Consider the following 17,401-nt stretch of genomic DNA (forward strand, 5'->3'; position numbering starts at 1 on the left):
GACATAGTGCAGAAACATTTGTACAATACAATACAACAATACCTCCATAGCGTAAACTGATCAAAATCAATGAATTGATACGTTGTGAGTGTTGTGTTGCATTGTGAACATTTTTATTATTATTACATCTGCCGCGGCCGAAACGGGTTTTTAGAAGCGTCATTTAGACCTTCGTAAGATGATTCTGATCTGACTTCAAATTATCCTGCTTTGCGTTCTAAATAAATATATAGTTCTTCGTTTGGAAGGTATAACTTCTATATTTTACAGGTTTTCGGGAAAATAGCAATAGATGATGAGACACCTATCACCAGGAACAACCACTTCCAAACGTTCCCACAAGCCATCCTTGTGTTATTTCGATCTGCCACTGGTAAGTGTCTGATTATGTGAACGTTACTTTACTACTTATTTTTTATTTCACAATATGACATTTAAGGATAGGAATAAAATAAATTTATTGCCAGTAACAGTTTACATTTTTATACTATAAGAACTAGGTAATTATAAATATTACGAATACGGGCAAAAGGAAATGGCTCAGCAGCCATGTTATGGCACTATCCAGCGCTGTTCGGTCTGCACGTCTGGTATAGTCTTGGCAATGGGTTCTGCACCTACAATATATTGGTGTATTCTATAAGCTTGTCTGTTGTTTATGAGTTCTAAGACTTGGCAATTGGCTCTGCACCTTAACCTGTAAGATATTTGTCTGCTGCAGGCGAGGCGTGGCAAGACATAATGATGGCTGTGTCTCCGGAGCCAACGGTGAAGTGCGACCGCAGCTACGAGTTCGAAGAGGGCGAAGAGAACAGCGGTTCGTGCGGCAGCGTGCTCGCCTTCCCCTACTTCATCTCCTTCTACGTTCTCTGCTCATTTTTAGTACGTGCCTTCATCAGATACTCTTCTTTGATTACAAAGAATTTGGTCAAAGAGACAGAAATGAATGAACCTCTTTCTAGATTCTTGACCTACAGGGTCGCCGGCAAAATAATTTCAAATCTAATATGTGATTGTGGATGTAAGTACCTCAAGACCTGTAAATGTCTGAAATGTAGTTTGTATAAACTTATGTTTCCAGATCATTAATTTGTTCGTCGCCGTCATTATGGATAATTTCGACTATTTAACTAGAGACTGGTCAATATTGGGACCACACCACTTAGATGAATTTATAAGGTAAGTACAATTCCTGGTTATCACTTCTCTACACAAGTCAAACAGTCCCTTAAAAACAATTTGTTACTTTTTTCAGATTATGGAGCGAATACGATCCCGACGCCAAGGGTAGAATAAAACATTTAGATGTAGTTACTTTACTTAGGAAAATTAGTCCACCTCTAGGTAAGAACTGCGTTAGTATTTTAAAATTTAAATTGGTAGTTTCATTTTCGGAGGATTAAATGAATGTATGTTTTAGGTTTTGGTAAGCTATGTCCGCACCGGGTGGCGTGCAAGCGGCTGGTCTCGATGAACATGCCGCTCAACTCGGACGGCACCGTGCTCTTCAATGCGACGCTCTTCGCCGTCGTCAGGACCTCGCTCAAAATTAAAACAGAAGGTGCGTTAGGCGGAGATATTTGGTAAGATTGTATCGCAAGAATCTTCTGGATAAAACAAGAAAATATTTCGTAGTAAAGATGTCAAGGATTACAGTCATATACTGCCCAAATGTTCTAGGTCTAAACACATTTGTCCTAACCCTGAGCTACAACTAATTAGTCTTGGTTTTCTCTTGGATCTGTCTTTAATTTTCAGTCGCTACCTCTTCTTTAAAATTCATATTCCTAACTATACATGTTACAGGTAACATCGACGATTGCAACACGGAGCTGCGAGCGGTGATCAAGAAGATTTGGAAGCGAACATCGCCTAAACTGCTAGACCAGGTGGTGCCGCCACCAGGAGACCCCAACGAGATCACCGTTGGCAAGTTCTACGCCACCTTCCTTATACAGGACTACTTCAGAAGGTCAGTCGCTGCGAGGAAATAATTAACCTAAATTATTTTTTGAAATTCTTCAAAAGGTATGTGGATTTCCTCCAAAACGAAATAAGACGTTTGTTTCATTGAGGATTATTGATTTTAAGGAATTTTCAATCGAAATTAAACCTCTAGACTATAATTTTGACAGAAAACGACTTTGGTTTTAAATGTTTTATTTTCCATTGTTTGTCTTCTTTGAATTGAGTTCATTTTGATATTGACATGGTTTATTTTTGTTTCATAGGAATCACGCGTAAGTAACGCATCTTTGACGATATGTATGGTACATTTAGGAGAGAGAATGTTCCCTGTTTTAGTGTTTTCTCTTTCCTCTGCAGCCCTAGACATAATATCATAGAAAAAGTGTTCAACTTACAGAGTTTGTCCCGATTCCGGTTGGAATATCTAAATATATACGGTTTTACCCTGCATGGTCCTAACTTCTCCGAAGAGGTTGGAATAAGTGTTATTCTGGTCACTATAATCATTAAGAGAGTTCTCCCTACGGACTGCCCTCATTTAATGACATATAAATATCGAAATTAGCATGCCCAGTTTCTGATTATTCCATTTCTTAAAGTCGTACCTCTACAGTTTGTATTTACGTTTTGTGTTTTGTGATATTTGGTTTCCTATATTAGAGTTAGATAAAACTCAAGTAATTCTGGTCCTAGGTATACACACTCTTTATTAGTTTTACTAAGATTCTAAAATTCTTAAAAAAAATTGATAAATATTTTATACTTACACATTTTTTGCTTAGAACAAATATGTAGTTGTTTAATAAAATTCTTAATATTAAAATATGATGATAAATAAAATAGACATAGATGCTTTGTCTTAGCTAAATATCCAAAATAAATTATAGTACAGTGTGTTACTGTAAAAGTATGTGTAGTTCCAAATATACAGGCACGGATATAGTAAGTAAAGTATGAGCCAAAAAAATGTCACTACACTCGCACGATCGACGTAGACAGAATCAAAACTATCAACCATTCTATTGACCTAATCGATAAACAAGGAACGTACCTACTACAAAACGTCATTCAAATATTTGTAATTATAAATTGTTGTGGTCTAATTTGTAAGTCATTGCTCAACGTAGTCAATCGTGTGGATGTACCGAGTCCCTTGCAAATCGATACTCAAACTAACATTGTCCGTGTGAAGGTTTAAAAAGCGAAAGGAGCAAGAGATGCGTCAAAGCGAAGAACAGAACCACCAAATGACGCTGCAGGCGGGGCTACGCACGCTTCACGAGGCCGGGCCCGAGCTCAAGCGAGCCATCTCGGGAAACCTCGACGACATAACCACCGAGTGCGACGTGCCCATGCATAGGGTAAGGGCAGACCTTTTATCTTCTTATCTTTTATCAAACCAAGCAGATGATCGGATGACATTGCTAGGTATAAGCAATGAATGACACTTTAAGGCATAACCCTGCCTGCTCCTTTCCTTCTCACACCACACTAACATTTGCAGTTTAACCGTAACGAGATTGGGTTCCCTGCAATACGTTGGGTAAAGATCTGGGGTGTAAAAAGGCCACATTGAAGAAATTCATCTAAAATAGCAATGTTGCATTTGACAAACGTCAAATACTAACATTGATGTCCCTGGTCGCATTATTTCAGAGAAACCACTCTCTGTTCGGCGGTGTATGGTCGAGTATACGAAGGCACGGGCCCAACAGACACTTCCACCGGCCGCGGAAACCTGGGGAGGTGGCACAAGGTAAAACACACACAAAACTAAACCTACGCACAATTCTGTCAATCATTCATCATCAATAAAATATGTGGTCAATGTTAAAAACATTCCACTCTACTTCCCATTATGTACTAGAAAAAAGAAAATAACCCAGAATTGATCCTTGGGGTACGGTTCATTTCATGCAGGAGATAGAATAATTTAATGGGCTAAAATATAGTTAGGTATTTGGTAAATTCTATCACTAAATTAGAATTTTACAACCGGCCTTCTTTAACTCATAAAGTCATAATTTCGTGGAAGTTTCGCACTCAATGCTATCTAACGCTTTACGTAAGTCCGACAAAAATCTTGGTAGAAAAAATAAGTCAGAAAAACTTTCGCTAGTCAGGAACTCTTGAAATGTGCTTACTTGGTATTTATATTTATTTTTAGATGGTGTGGGCAATCATCTTAGTTCGATGATGCAACGTGAATATGGAGTAATGGGACCGCTTCCAATAACGCCAAACCTGTAAGTGTCTCAAGGTACAATATTATGTATCAGCTAAACACAATTTCGAATGAAATGTCATGCAATCGTCTGTCCCCTTTCAGGGCAAATGGTCAACCGAGGGAGCAGATACCATTAAGGCCTTTAATATTCAACGGGGAGTCGGAGAAAATATACCAAGTGCTAGAGTGAGTACCCACCATGTCTATGCTTATATTGATGTGCCTCAAAGTTAACAGATAATGTTATAAACACTATCAGTAATTTATCGAATATAAAATCTTGCTTTATTACATTACAGAAGAACCACATATGATCTTAAGAACGCTAATTATCAAGGTAGTCTATCATGTGATTTTAGAGTGACCTGAGTTCCAATTTCTTCTAAACTGTAATACTATTCACACGCACCGCTAACCTTACGTCGTTTTCAATTGTAACGTGACTAACGCAAACATCTCCATTTCACCGCTTCACGTGTGGATTTCGGTAACTATCACTAACAGCAACCAGAAGTCCAACTACCCGGAGATGCTCGGCCAGATCGGGCTCGCGTTCGGCTGCGTCAACTACCTCACGACGCCGGGCGACGCGGCCGCCGCGCGTGCGCCGCCGCCCGGCGCCTCGCGCCAGCGGGTGCACCCAGAGGACACGGCCTCCTCGCGCGAGAAGCTCGCCGTGCCGCGCAAGGCCTCGCCCGAGGACAAGACGCCGTCACCGAACGCCTTCGACGCGACCATCCAGCCGAAGATCTCGCCGCTGCTCGCGAGCGAGTGCACGCCGACGACGGAATCGCGCACGATGACGCTTTACGGCTACAACGCGGCGGCGCGGCTGCCCTTCGCGTTCTCGCACGCACGCTCGCGGGCGGCGGCGGCGGCGGCGGCGGCTCGCGGCGCCGAGCGGCGCTCGCTGCGCTGCGTCAAGCCCGCGCTCACAGGTCGGATGGTGCGCAGCGCGTCCTCGGGCGCCGCGCCCGCCGCGCCCGCGCATGCGCACGCTGGACGCCTCGCACTCGCATCGCACGCAGGTCCGCACCACACACACACATTAGGTCCGCGCCGGGAGACCACGACGTCCGCTCTCTTTGTCCCTTCCCTCGATATATTTTATATTTATAAAGTTTCTTGAGACTTTCTCTTGTGGTAGAAGTGGTTGACCCCCTTTATTTATTTAGTGTATTGTATGAATAATAGTTTCAATCCCGTTTCTATCGAAATGTAATCCTCCCACAATTATGTATATATACGTGACCATGTATTTTCGAATTCTAGACGGCGAAAAAAGCTTCGTCCAAATCTATCGGAAATATCGGATTCGTGAAAAATAACTTCACTAATAATATTTCGAGCTTTACAGGAAATTATAATAATATATCGGGAAAGCGAGCCACGGTATAATATAAAGTTACACACTTATTCACAGTCACACATTGCTTTTGCAACTATTATGACTAAGTACATCGCATTTTATCACATAAGTCGCGGACACACGAACCCACTATGCACATCACGAGTTTAAAGCTTCAGGTAAAATAAACAGTAGATAACAGAGAATAACAACTCTTTAACCTTTACTAACGACAGCATGTAACTAACTCATCATTACGAAGCTACTAGTTTTGCATTTTAGAATACTTAGTTGAGGAATAGAGCTTTATAGAAGACGTTTTCTATATTTTATTTTGAACGATATTTTGTTTGGATTTGCACGGAGGTCTGAAGTGGTAAATCATAAACGATTCACGAGGGCGCAATTGATTTCATAAATAGTTGTATTTTGTATTTATAATAAAGAAGAGACCATCAAACTCATTGCTGTAGAAGACGATAGAATAGAGCTGGCTTCAAAGAGCTTTAATAGAAAACGTTAGTTATCTATTTACTTAAATGTGATCAAATTGTTGATTGCTTTTAAGAAAAATTCAATTTATTTACTTGATTTCAAATACTTATTATTGAATCACATACAACTCTTATTTATAAATGAAACTATTTGTTCTTTTCGTCCAGGATGACCAAAATGGTAACGAATTTTGTTGAAATGCAATAAAATTAAAAACAAACCCCAAGGAAAGGCTAATAAAAGTACAAATAACAAAACATATATTTATTTGAATAGAATTTAAGCCTTGTGCACATTTTACAATTAAATTGTTTATACTACTGTAATTTATTTTGAGACGGATAGTCTCGAGCACCAAGATCGGTATTTTGAGACTCGAGCGCCGGATGGGTAACTTGAGCCTCAAGCGCCAAGATGCTTAATACTCAAGTATCAATATGTGGTATTTGAAACCTTTGATAAGCGTGCACGAGGCTTTTATATAATTGACTGGTTAATTTCGTGTTTAGTAAAAAGTAAAGTGTTTAGTAACTGATTCAACTAGTTGAAAACTAGCCTATTGATGAGTTGTTTAGTATGTTGGTTGAGGTGATGTTGTGTGGTGCAGGCGGCGATAGCGGCGAGCGCGGCGTGGTGTCGCTGCCCGGCAGCCCCCGCGGCCCGGCGGCCGCCGCGCCCGTCGTGGGCTCCGCTGAGAGCCTCGTCACCAGGGTGAGACCACCACGCGCATTTTCAATTTGCATGCATGCATTCAAAGATAGATACGACTCATTCTGCTTAGTGATAATTTTAAAACTGGTGACTGAACTGATGCTGTTAGATATTTCTTCAGGTGGATAAAATCGATGCTATCAGAAGTAGAAATGTGTCATTACAAGAAGAATATAACCTTTAAATATTAAAATGGTGTGTGTTCCATGTAGGTGTTGGCAGAGCAGGGTCTGGGCGCTTACTGTGACCCGGAGTTTGTGAGAAACACGTCACGAGAGATGCAGGAGGCTCTCGAGATGACACAGGAGCAGATGGACAGGTGAGGCATTTGTTACTTTTTTCTAGAAATCCCTAGAAGGGTCCAAACTGCACTCTAATTTTTCTTATTATTTTCTTTCCAGAGCGGCGCATCAGTTGATGATCCAGGAGAGAAACTTGAAACAGGCTCAGAACCAACAACCTCAAGTTGTAAGTATCTACTCTGCCGTGGAGACCTGCTCACTAACCTTGCTACTAACCAATACTTTCTAGCTTTTCAGGGTGTGTCACTGTGGGTGTAATGAATGTATAGGGTACTATTTGGACTGTTATAGGGCGACATCCTTGCTCGCCAGTACCACCCTTTCCACCAGCCGGCGAGCCAGCCGCCGCCGAGCCACAAGCGGTTATAGCAGCAGCCGCGCCACCGCGCGCCGCGCCCGCGCCCTCCACACACGCCCGCCACCGCAGGAAACGGAAACGGAAACCTGTCTTGGTCTAGCGAACGTTTACTATACTTATTAAAGTGGATCTCTTCCTCGATCCTTTGATATAAACTATAATGCTCAAAGTTTTTGAGTTTTTATATTAAGATCCGCTTTTTAAAATTTAAAATCCAATTCGACCAGGCGGAACGACATCAGTGGAGTCAATACTAAGAACGTGAGGAACTAAATTATAATTGTCCGTCGCTGCGGGCAGTGAGCCAGTGACCAGTGAGATTCGTAGTTCCTTAGGGTAGATACGTTTGATAAAAATTTTAGGATTAGAATTGAATGCTTGAAGGCTACCGATGTGTGCGACACATACCTACATCTACGGAAGTAGGTACCTTAGTTATGACGGAGAATAAAGTTACATTAAAATCCTTCAACGATTTTCAAAATTCTAAACGAGTAATAAGTATTTTATCTAAATTGTGAGAAAGAATGAATATTTTGAAAATCCTGTAACAGATTGGAATATCCGCTTTAAGAGTTATTTACCGTTACACTACGCAACGTATCGCTCTGAAATATTTTGCTGTTTCCCAGTTTGTAATATCTTCTATAGTGTTTATATTAGTATATTATATACTTACCTAAATGTCTTTCATGCTTTAGCTTGGAAGCCATGTAATTATTGAATTGTCGCATGCGAGGTGAAACGTATGATGCTTTGACTGCTATATTTCAGTATTGTAGGTACGACAAGATAACATCAGGCAGAGATATGAAGACGGAAAATGGAAATTTGTTTTTTTGATTCTTTGCATTTACTGCAACCCAAACATTGACAATATACTACGGAAGACTACGCAGTACTGATTGTAAATTAGCGTTTAGCCATACAAAATGTATCCAATTTTCAGTAGAGCACCAGTAGCGTTTTTACGATAAAATGCAACCTTTTCCCTACATCAAACAAAATTTTGTTTAAAACGGCGATAAGTATGCAAATTGATGCCAATCTGTTCAAACAAAAAAAGAATTTGTACAAGTGTTTCTACTTGAATTGTGAGCTTAATACCTAAAATGGGAACAGTATCAATTAGGTACTTATACATCTTCGTGACACTACATGAAATCATACTTTTGAATAGGTAATAAGGAAATGCATTACGGCATCCCATTTAGCAGATATTTTAACACACCAATATGCAGTAGGTTTTCATTAGTAACCAGTACTACTTCTGAACTTAATAAATCAATCTGGAAGTTATTAAAAGTTATTTAAGCATTTTTCGGTGTCATTAGAAGACTGGATAAGTTTAATATTCTTTGTTCCCTTAATATCATTAACGTTTAACGCACAATGTACAGAGAATCGATGTTAGAAACTACGTGTTCCCACTGGTGACCTTTGTTTGGTGTCATTATCTGTGAATGTAATAGTAATAATTCTCAAATCATGTTGACTATCTATAGAGTAGAGATACCTTCACAGAGCGGGAGATACGAAGTAAGCGCCTCAAAAAATATTCATAGCAAAGTTCATTAAGCTTATCAAAATCCCTTTTGCTCTTTTATTATTTATTTAAAAATATCTATACCTAAAGAAGTATTTTTATATAAAAGACAGTAGTGTCATAGTTTTACAGAATACAAAACCTATTTCAATGTAAAAGCATTTACTTTTCGTCTCGAAATTCTTTTCTGGCAATAATCTTGAAAACTAGTGCGTAGATAGGTAGGTACAGTCAAATTAAAAACGGGACAAAATTCGTGATTTGTAGTGTTTTAGAGTATTATTTGGGGATCCAGGATTGTACTGAACGTGCTACGAGTATATGTAATACCAAACCATATACCTACACTCATCGTTATTTTGAATTTTAACAGAAGTTGTTGGGAGTTATGTAAAATAATAATTTAACTAGTAGGTGTAAGGAATCCCCTAGAAAGTGCCCTTTCGTAGTTCTCTAATAAATGTCGTTATCTATCCCGTTCACCCACGAACCACATTCCTCTAGAACTTAAGGAAAAAAACGCCTTCATTTGAAATTCTAAAAATATATTTCGTTGTTGGCTTATTTGCCATTTTCTTACGTAGGGTGTATGGATGTACTTCACTTCCAAAAATCGACATCAACGGTCTTGTTTGCTCCAGACAATGACACTCGTTTATCTGCCCCTAGCACACGCTATGTACCTACGTAGACAGCATAGGCCAGCAGCGTCTTGGCGTGGTATAGTATAGGTATGTGCATCTACGTAGATTGCTGCATGTGTCATAATGAATTTATTTTATTGGATAAACCTAATCAAAATAATAGGTAGATTAGTTACGTTATTTCATTAAATGCATCACCTATTGCTCTGGCCAATAAGAATGAAGAAATACAATGAAGTAAAATTCTTCCTTTAAATAATTTACTTCTGTTATACTTATTCTCATCAGTTAATTGCTTCTCCAATCTTATCCATAAAAACCTTCAAGTTTCCGCAATAGGCATGTCGATGCTCTAATGTAATGCTTCCTCTACACCACAAATTTATTCAAGTGCCAACTACTTTTTGGAAAGTTTTCTTTAAATCTCCTCTTTGTCTTGTGTATCAAAATACAAAGATATTTTAAAATGGCCTTTAGATGTTCTGCCATAATTTATATTTAAATGTATTATCCAGTATCTACTTTGTTTCAAGAAGTACAAATTATGTACTATTTATAATGGTTTGTTACTTGCCATTTTGAAAATTTACAAAAAAAATATATTTTAAATACTGTTGTGCAATCATGAGTTCCTTTCTGATCAGATTACAATTGTGTGCATTATTTAAACAGTCTAATTCAAAATTGTTATAATATTTCAGTAAAGTATTTACCTAATATTTAAAATTTTAATATTTTTATCTGTAAATAATGTACAAAATTACAAACTCTGTACTCAATGTTTGTTTATTTATGTTTTTATATATCCTAAAATTGGCTAGTTGTATGTGACTAAATTGTACATAAATTATGTAAATACCATAAAAAATGTAAGTGAAAAATAGATTTATTCCATCAACCTTATTAAATTGGGACATGATTAATTGAAACTATATTTATTGTTTAAAAAGGAACATTGTAAAATTGTTTTCATATAAATAAAAATTTGCAAAAGTGCTGTGAAGATTTTTATTAATTTAATCCATAATAAAGACACATCATCATTTATTGACAGATATAGTTCTATTTATCAATCAAAGTTCCCCGGACTCTCTTTTCTGTGTTCTGTGCTGGAGTCTCAGCTTGTCTCTTGTTCATGCCTTTTCTTTCCAATTGTTTCTCTATAATTCTAGCATTGTTAGCATAACTGTCTGCCACCTCCCGAGCTTCAATTTCGTCTTCTTCCTCATCTATAGTTGAAACTGTTACTGAACTGAACTTTCCCATGTTCTTTGTATGTTTAGTGACCATAATTTTCTTGGGCTGTGTCAATGCAACTTGCTTATAAATATCTGTGACTGCTCCGTCTCCAGCAGACTGTACTAGAGCTCCACGCATTATAAATATGACATTAGTGTCCTGTTCATGTTTGTAATAAATTGGAATTGCACATTTCTTGCACTTCATTCTATATTGTCTCTCAATGCCCTTCTCTCGTTTCAAATAAACTGTTTCATCAGGATCTGAAGTTATCTTGTGAGCGTGCTTAGAGCCATCAATCACTCTGGCACCGTCTGTAGGTCGCAGTGGAAGGCGATCTATAGTACAATCCAAGATTAGAGACATTTGACCACAAAGGCAGTAGTAGATGTGAAGTGGTTTGGTATCATTATATTCCTCTTGATCTTTTGTATCGGAGCAAACGATACTCCTGGATACCACTTTAGGCATTTTTGATCAAATCTGTTAAGATATTCAATGCAAATTGAGAAATGGTAAAGCGAAAGTTACACTTGTTTGACGATGTCGCAACTAAATCGAACGTCAGTCCTAAATGTCTTTAAGAACTAGTTAGTACACAATATTATTTGCTTGAATAAATTAAAGCATGAATTTCTGAATTTACACTAATTATTCTCACTTGACACTTTCCCAACATTCCGTCACTTGACATTTATATATTCCCCCCCCCCCCCCCTTTAGGGTCGGGGTCAGGCTAAGATCATAAGACCATGCTGCCTAGTCTTCAGTAAGATATATTTTTTAATTGTTTTTTAAATATAGATATTTTTTGTTTCAATTTCCCCAGACACATTGGGACACATACACAATTACTATTTTTGTTCTTTCTAGGTCCATAATATTATTTTGTTACTATTTTCATTAACCTAACAATTACTTGTAACTAGTATAACGTTATTTGTCTATGTTTTCCAAATGTTTTCTAGTTATGTTGGTAGCATTTGCTGTCAACTTCATACTGGTGCGATTGTCTTTTATTCGACAGTTTCTTTGCACATGTTCATCGATTTCTGTGGAATTTAGGGAGAGTTTATCGAATTCCTTAATAAAATGGGCGCGATAACAAGCAGACATCGTGTATTTAATGCAGGTCTTACAAATATCGACATAAAAAACATAGAGGAGGAGAAAAAACGTGAAAATCCCGGGACTTTAGATGAGTTGCATAAAAAGACCAAAGGTAAGAATTATCGGCTGTTTTACAGCATGAAAAACAATTAACACGTTATATAAACCTTTTAAGAATTCTAATAGGTATTTGTTATTACTCGTTCAGTCAGAAAAAGGCGGCAAACAAATGCTAGTCTGCAACTAAAAGTTGGGTTAGCTCGTGATGTAATATGAACAACTTTATGGAAATTACATTATCTTCATGGACATGCAAGCCTAATTATCATCGGCATTATAAGCACATTTCACTGCAAGTACATTACTGGCGCTAAATAGTATGAAACGATTGTTTGGAGGGACATGCTACTTATAGGTTACCTGCCCTATTTGTTTAAGATAACGATAATATGATAAATAACTGTTGTTACGTGAGATGCGCTCTACTTTCGGCTAAACTTTCGCAATATTTGTTTTTAAAGTATATTGAATAGAACAAACAAATAATTTATTTTGAATGTTCCATTTTTAGATGTGATGCCAGTTAATTTTGAAGGAGGAAAATTGATGGTTAACAAGGGTATCTCTAATCATTTCCAGGTAATAAGTACTTGTATACATAATTTAGCATTTTGTTATAATATAAACTTCACCAAACTGTACTGTTACTTCCATGTTGTTATTTCAGATGTCCCATACATTAACAATGAGCTCAGCGCAAAATGGTTACAAACTCGGTGCTACATACATTGGCACAAAGCAGATCTCCCCTACAGAGGCATTCCCTGTGTTGTTGGGGGACGTTGACCCCGCCGGCAATGTCAATTTTAACCTCATCCACCAACTCACTCCAGAAATAAGAGTCAAAGGAGCGGCACAGGTATCTTCTTCTTTTCTAATCTAGATTTCCATTTGAGGTTCAAATATTATTCCCAATGTAAGGGCAAATAAGCCCACTTAATGCTAAATGATTTCTCTAATGAATTAAACATTCACAATAATTAGGAAGTATGTTTTTTGTGACCCTTTAGCATCAATTTTATTTTATTATATTTAACTATTTGCATGTTATAATTAAAATAACTAAAAATGTAGACCAAATGTTAAATGCTGACCATCTGCAAACTGTAATACCATTTTTATTGCGAATAAATGATTATGAAAAAAAAGAAAAAAAAAATCAAGAAAAATTCCTTACCTCCTGAAATGGTCTGCAATAATGAAAGAAGATTTAAGCAGAGTTGGTGATTGTTGTTGAAGCACATTTGTTTTTAATAGTTCTAAGTTTGTACTGGTTAATGGGTTTTGATGTCAAGGTTTTGAGTTAATGTTAGATAACTACACTATACTGTAGTATGATAATGTTCCATTGTGCTCCAAACTAAAGATTTACATACTGACATGAAGTTTAATTATGTGATAAAAATATTGTTTTGATTGTTCATACTGTGTTTGATGTTCTACAGATACAAGAATGCAAACTGACAGCCACCCAGGGTACATTGGAGTACAAAGGCTCAGACTATACCGTAGCAATGGCAGTTGGCAAGCCTGATTTTAGTGAAAAGTCTGCAGTTTTTGTTGGACATTATCTACAGGTGGGTTCTGTGTTTATTTATTATCCGCCATTAATTATTGGGATATCCAAAACCACAAGCCATGAGAAAACAAATTGGTATTGGAGGAGAAATTATTATTCAGCATTTTGAAGAATCCCTTAGGCAAGCTTTTTCTGTATACATACTACATATGTTTTAGAACTATTTTATTCAAATAAAATCTAAAGTTTTGTCGATAAAACCATTACCTATGTGTTTGTACATGTTTGCAGTCAGTGACACGACGGCTGGCACTGGGCGCGGAGTTGGTGTACCAAGCCGGCGCGCGGGTCATGGGCGGCGAGATCGCCATTACCTCCGCCGCCGCGCGGTACACCATGGACGGTCAGTAGCCTCTAGCCTTTATTTGGTTGTTTTGCAGCTGTCATGTCATTACTTCAGTTACGTGCATAGTTTAGTTTTCTGCATTATGAAACATGTACAAGTTTTAAAAGATTATTAAAAGAATATCCTTCCTTTGTTTCTGACTTCTGAACTGGTCACCCTCAGGCCTGTAGTCTTAAATTTTGTACTGGGTTAGAGCCCTCAGTGCTTCTCATTTGCAGCAAATCTACAATAAGTAAAAAGAAATCGAGACTTCTGAAGTTCTGAGTCTGTTTGGTAAAATATTAACAAGTTAATATTATATGAAAGCATGTGTCAAGGCGCTCTAGCGTCGTAGACAGTTAAAAGGGGTGTCGCTCAGTGAAGCGATATACTAAACCTGTAAATGCGCTGCGAACTGAACTCACTAGTTTTTGGGAACGTCTGTTATAGATTATCGTATTCTTTAACTTTTGTAATAGATTTCGTTCAGTCCCTCACATAATAACAGTTACCCAAAACAACTTTTAGGATGTTTGAATAAACTATTTGTAAGTACTGCAAGTCCCAATCTGTTCGTGCTCAAAACCCACACGCGTGAAGCCTTTGATGGGAGTGGAAAAAACGAAAGTTGTGTGTCAGGATCGTAGTAAGTGGAATTCCGTGGTCTCTGCCTGCCGCAACGGGAAATAAGCGTGATTATACGTATGTATGTATTGTGATTTAATTTATTGCGATTGAAATTAATGCGAACTATAATATTTCAGACTCGGAAGTGTCGGCGACGCTGGGAGCGGCTGGCTTCCACGTATGCTACTTCAAGCAAGCCAGCGAACAGTTACAGGTATGTTGGTGCTCAATTAAATAGGAATTTAGTGCAGTCTGCGATAATTTTATCGCTTTACTTTTTGTCGTGGAAATGTTTCGCTTGAGTGGATGCACGTTAATTATTACTGTAAATTTCGCAGAGTCAATTGTAGTTGTATTTAATGTATCTAGTTATATTTGTAACATGCATTTATTTCAGTAGACATAACGCGAAAGCAACGAACATACTTTATAAATAAAACACCTCTTTCGAAAAAAAAGCTGGCAGCTTTTCCTCTTTGATTTTACCAGATTTATTTTAAATGTCTTGTCCTCTTTTACGTAAGGAATAATAAATACATGTGATGGTGTTGTGCAGGTGGTAGCAGAGATGGACACGTCGTTCCGGGGGCTGGAGTCTGTCGGCACCATCGGCTATCAGGTCACCATACCAAAGGCAGAAATTGTATTCAGAGGTTAGTTTGAACCTTGTATTGAAAAAAATGACAGCTATTAAGTTCCAAGGGAGTAAAAATTGGACAGCCATGATCTCTTATTAAGTTTAGTGACGTTCATTAACTTATTACATTCAAAAAGCTCAATCTTACCATATACCCCCTAACGCCTAAGTGCGAGTGAGACGTAGTCCACGCGCTCTCCCGCTTACTCCTTAGCGACTAATAATATGAGGGGTGAGGTCAACACCCGATACGAATTGGTGCGGGGCAGAGGTACCGTTTACCGATTTTGGTTGGAACAACTTAATTTCATTTGGTGCCATCTTTTATTTGCAACAAACAGAGCAACCAATGTAAATAATAGGTAATTAAATGGGTTATTACCTATTATTCATTGTTAAAAAACTAGTAGAATAAACACCTTTGTGTCTTGACCGTTAACAACAGTCAATATAGTTTTTCTTCCATTAGTGGACACTTCAGGCTGTAACACATACCTCATATTAACATATTAACTTTGAACATAAGTGACTATATCCCAATTGGGTAGTCATCATCATCATCAGCCCATTAACGTCCCCACTGCTGGGGCACGGGCCTTCCCTATGGATGGATAGGGATTAGGGAGATCGGGCCTTAAACCACCACGCGGGCGGGCTGCTAATGCAGCCGGAACCAACGGCTTAACGTGCCTTCCGAAGCACGGAAGTCAGAGGTACATTAATTGTAAGATGAACTAAGTACCCACACCTCACCGAACTTTCTCTTAGACCAACTTGACAGGTGGTGAGCCGCATCGCCTTTTGTAATGGTCGAGCCAACTGCATACTTTGACTAACACAAATATATATCTTGTAGGCATGGTGGATTCAAACTGGAACATCGGCGCGGTGCTGGAGAAGAAGCTGCAGCCGCTGCCGTTCACATTCGCGCTGTCTGGCATGGCCAACCAGGCCAAACAGCAGTTCAAGTTTGGCTGCGGACTCATCATCGGCTAGTGACTTAGTGAAGTGATGTGCTAACATAACTAGTGCAAGGACGAGCCCGATTGTGCTTTGGATTGTGTCTCCTGCCCCCGAACGAGGTATATTCACAGCTATCATTATTTTCTTCAACAGATCAGCCATGTGTAATAGACAGTATTCTTGACATTTCCATTATAATTATGATTATTTTCGTCCTTAGCTGATATTTTGATAAACATTTTGTCATTTGTTTGATATGTCAGTAAATAAGAAATAGTGATTGCTAGCTAGTCACAATGTGGAATAGTAGAACACGGTTTGTGAGGAGTCATTCTACCATCACATCACATTTGTAGTGGTCTTATTGGCTAGGATTGAAGTAATTCAGATTTAAGCTGTGATTGATGTTGATGCCAAATTGGAATTTATTGTGGAAGGTTTGGCCTCGTAACATTGATTGGCGCGTGTGATACAGTCCAAAACGCAACGCCCCTAATTATTATAGACAATTCCTAAATTAATTCTATCACAAACCCCGACGAGTGTATTGTAGCTTACGATCTAAGCGCTGTGTATACTTATGTATTGATTTTTCTTTTTTTGTATGAGAGCATTTTTAGTATTTGTTATAAATGTCGCTACGCACCAGAAAGCATTTATTGTTTGATGACGTCACTCTAGCCAACATTCAACGTCTCGAATATGTAACAACATTCATTTTAAAATTGCATTTGATGGAAGATAACGGCTGTAAAATACGAATTGAGTTCTCATAATGATTCCAGTGAATGTATACTACTCAAAAATGAATAGAGACAGGCAGTAAATAGTGTTTGGAAGTGATAATAAATGTATATTGTTTTATACAACAATAATACAATATATTTAATCAAACGTAAGAAATGTTATGGCTCTTTTAATTTTGGAGTAGTATATGATATTTAGCTAGAATATCTAATGATTAAGGCTTGGGGATGTGACATCACTTTATGCAAAGTTATACAAAGATAAACACATTATGTATAGAAAAGCATTATTGGTTAATTGGAGTAATGTTTATACTCCATAACGAAGCACCCACCCATAGTTACAATTGCTCAAGGAGCCAGAGTGGCGTCGCGTCGGCAATCTGTTGGTACCGCAACGTGTTGTGTATGATGTAGATAGGTAATGGCGTCCTGTACATAGAGCCTGTTGTTAAAATGTTTATTTTTAATAGAGTTATGTTAATAAATCAATCTTTGGTTTTATTTAAAACACCG

At 38.0% G+C, this 17,401-nt stretch overlaps 3 protein-coding genes across 12 annotated transcripts in view; 2 read left to right on the forward strand and 1 right to left on the reverse strand.

Annotated features, from left to right (window-relative positions):
• Positions 1-10,595, forward strand: part of LOC126377799 (muscle calcium channel subunit alpha-1-like) — a 60,705-nt gene extending 50,110 nt beyond the window's left edge. For 7 of the 10 annotated variants that reach the window (XM_050025640.1, XM_050025643.1, XM_050025638.1 and 4 more), the window contains 15 exons: positions 271-373; positions 722-882; positions 1,082-1,179; positions 1,256-1,344; positions 1,421-1,561; positions 1,807-1,972; positions 3,161-3,329; positions 3,625-3,724; positions 4,136-4,214; positions 4,298-4,381; positions 4,495-4,532; positions 6,646-6,749; positions 6,962-7,068; positions 7,151-7,217; positions 7,321-10,595. In XM_050025640.1, the coding sequence (XP_049881597.1) occupies positions 271-373; positions 722-882; positions 1,082-1,179; positions 1,256-1,344; positions 1,421-1,561; positions 1,807-1,972; positions 3,161-3,329; positions 3,625-3,724; positions 4,136-4,214; positions 4,298-4,381; positions 4,495-4,532; positions 6,646-6,749; positions 6,962-7,068; positions 7,151-7,217; positions 7,321-7,509 (1,695 nt within the window). In that variant the 3' untranslated portion in view covers positions 7,510-10,595. Of the gene's footprint in view, positions 1-270; positions 374-721; positions 883-1,081; positions 1,180-1,255; positions 1,345-1,420; positions 1,562-1,806; positions 1,973-3,160; positions 3,330-3,624; positions 3,725-4,135; positions 4,215-4,297; positions 4,382-4,494; positions 4,533-6,645; positions 6,750-6,961; positions 7,069-7,150; positions 7,218-7,320 lie in introns of those variants that run through there. The other 3 variants (XM_050025648.1, XM_050025647.1, XR_007567995.1) reach the window with 2 other exon arrangements.
• Positions 10,594-11,535, reverse strand: LOC126377907 (STING ER exit protein). The gene has a single exon (XM_050025962.1). It carries the CDS (start codon positions 11,307-11,309, stop codon positions 10,662-10,664), a length of 648 nt encoding a protein of 215 aa, XP_049881919.1. The 5' UTR covers positions 11,310-11,535; the 3' UTR covers positions 10,594-10,661.
• A 312-nt stretch (positions 11,536-11,847) lies between these two features.
• Positions 11,848-17,377, forward strand: LOC126377896 (mitochondrial import receptor subunit TOM40 homolog 1). The gene is made up of 8 exons (XM_050025947.1): positions 11,848-12,060; positions 12,520-12,587; positions 12,676-12,867; positions 13,454-13,585; positions 13,819-13,930; positions 14,677-14,753; positions 15,096-15,192; positions 16,033-17,377. Exons 1-8 carry the CDS (start codon positions 11,931-11,933, stop codon positions 16,170-16,172), a joined length of 948 nt encoding a protein of 315 aa, XP_049881904.1. The 5' UTR covers positions 11,848-11,930; the 3' UTR covers positions 16,173-17,377.
• The last annotated feature ends 24 nt before the right edge of the window (positions 17,378-17,401 follow it).

The sequence above is a fragment of the Pectinophora gossypiella genome, chromosome 24 (assembly GCF_024362695.1).
Source record: "Pectinophora gossypiella chromosome 24, ilPecGoss1.1, whole genome shotgun sequence".
Taxonomy (NCBI): Eukaryota; Metazoa; Arthropoda; class Insecta; order Lepidoptera; family Gelechiidae; genus Pectinophora; species Pectinophora gossypiella.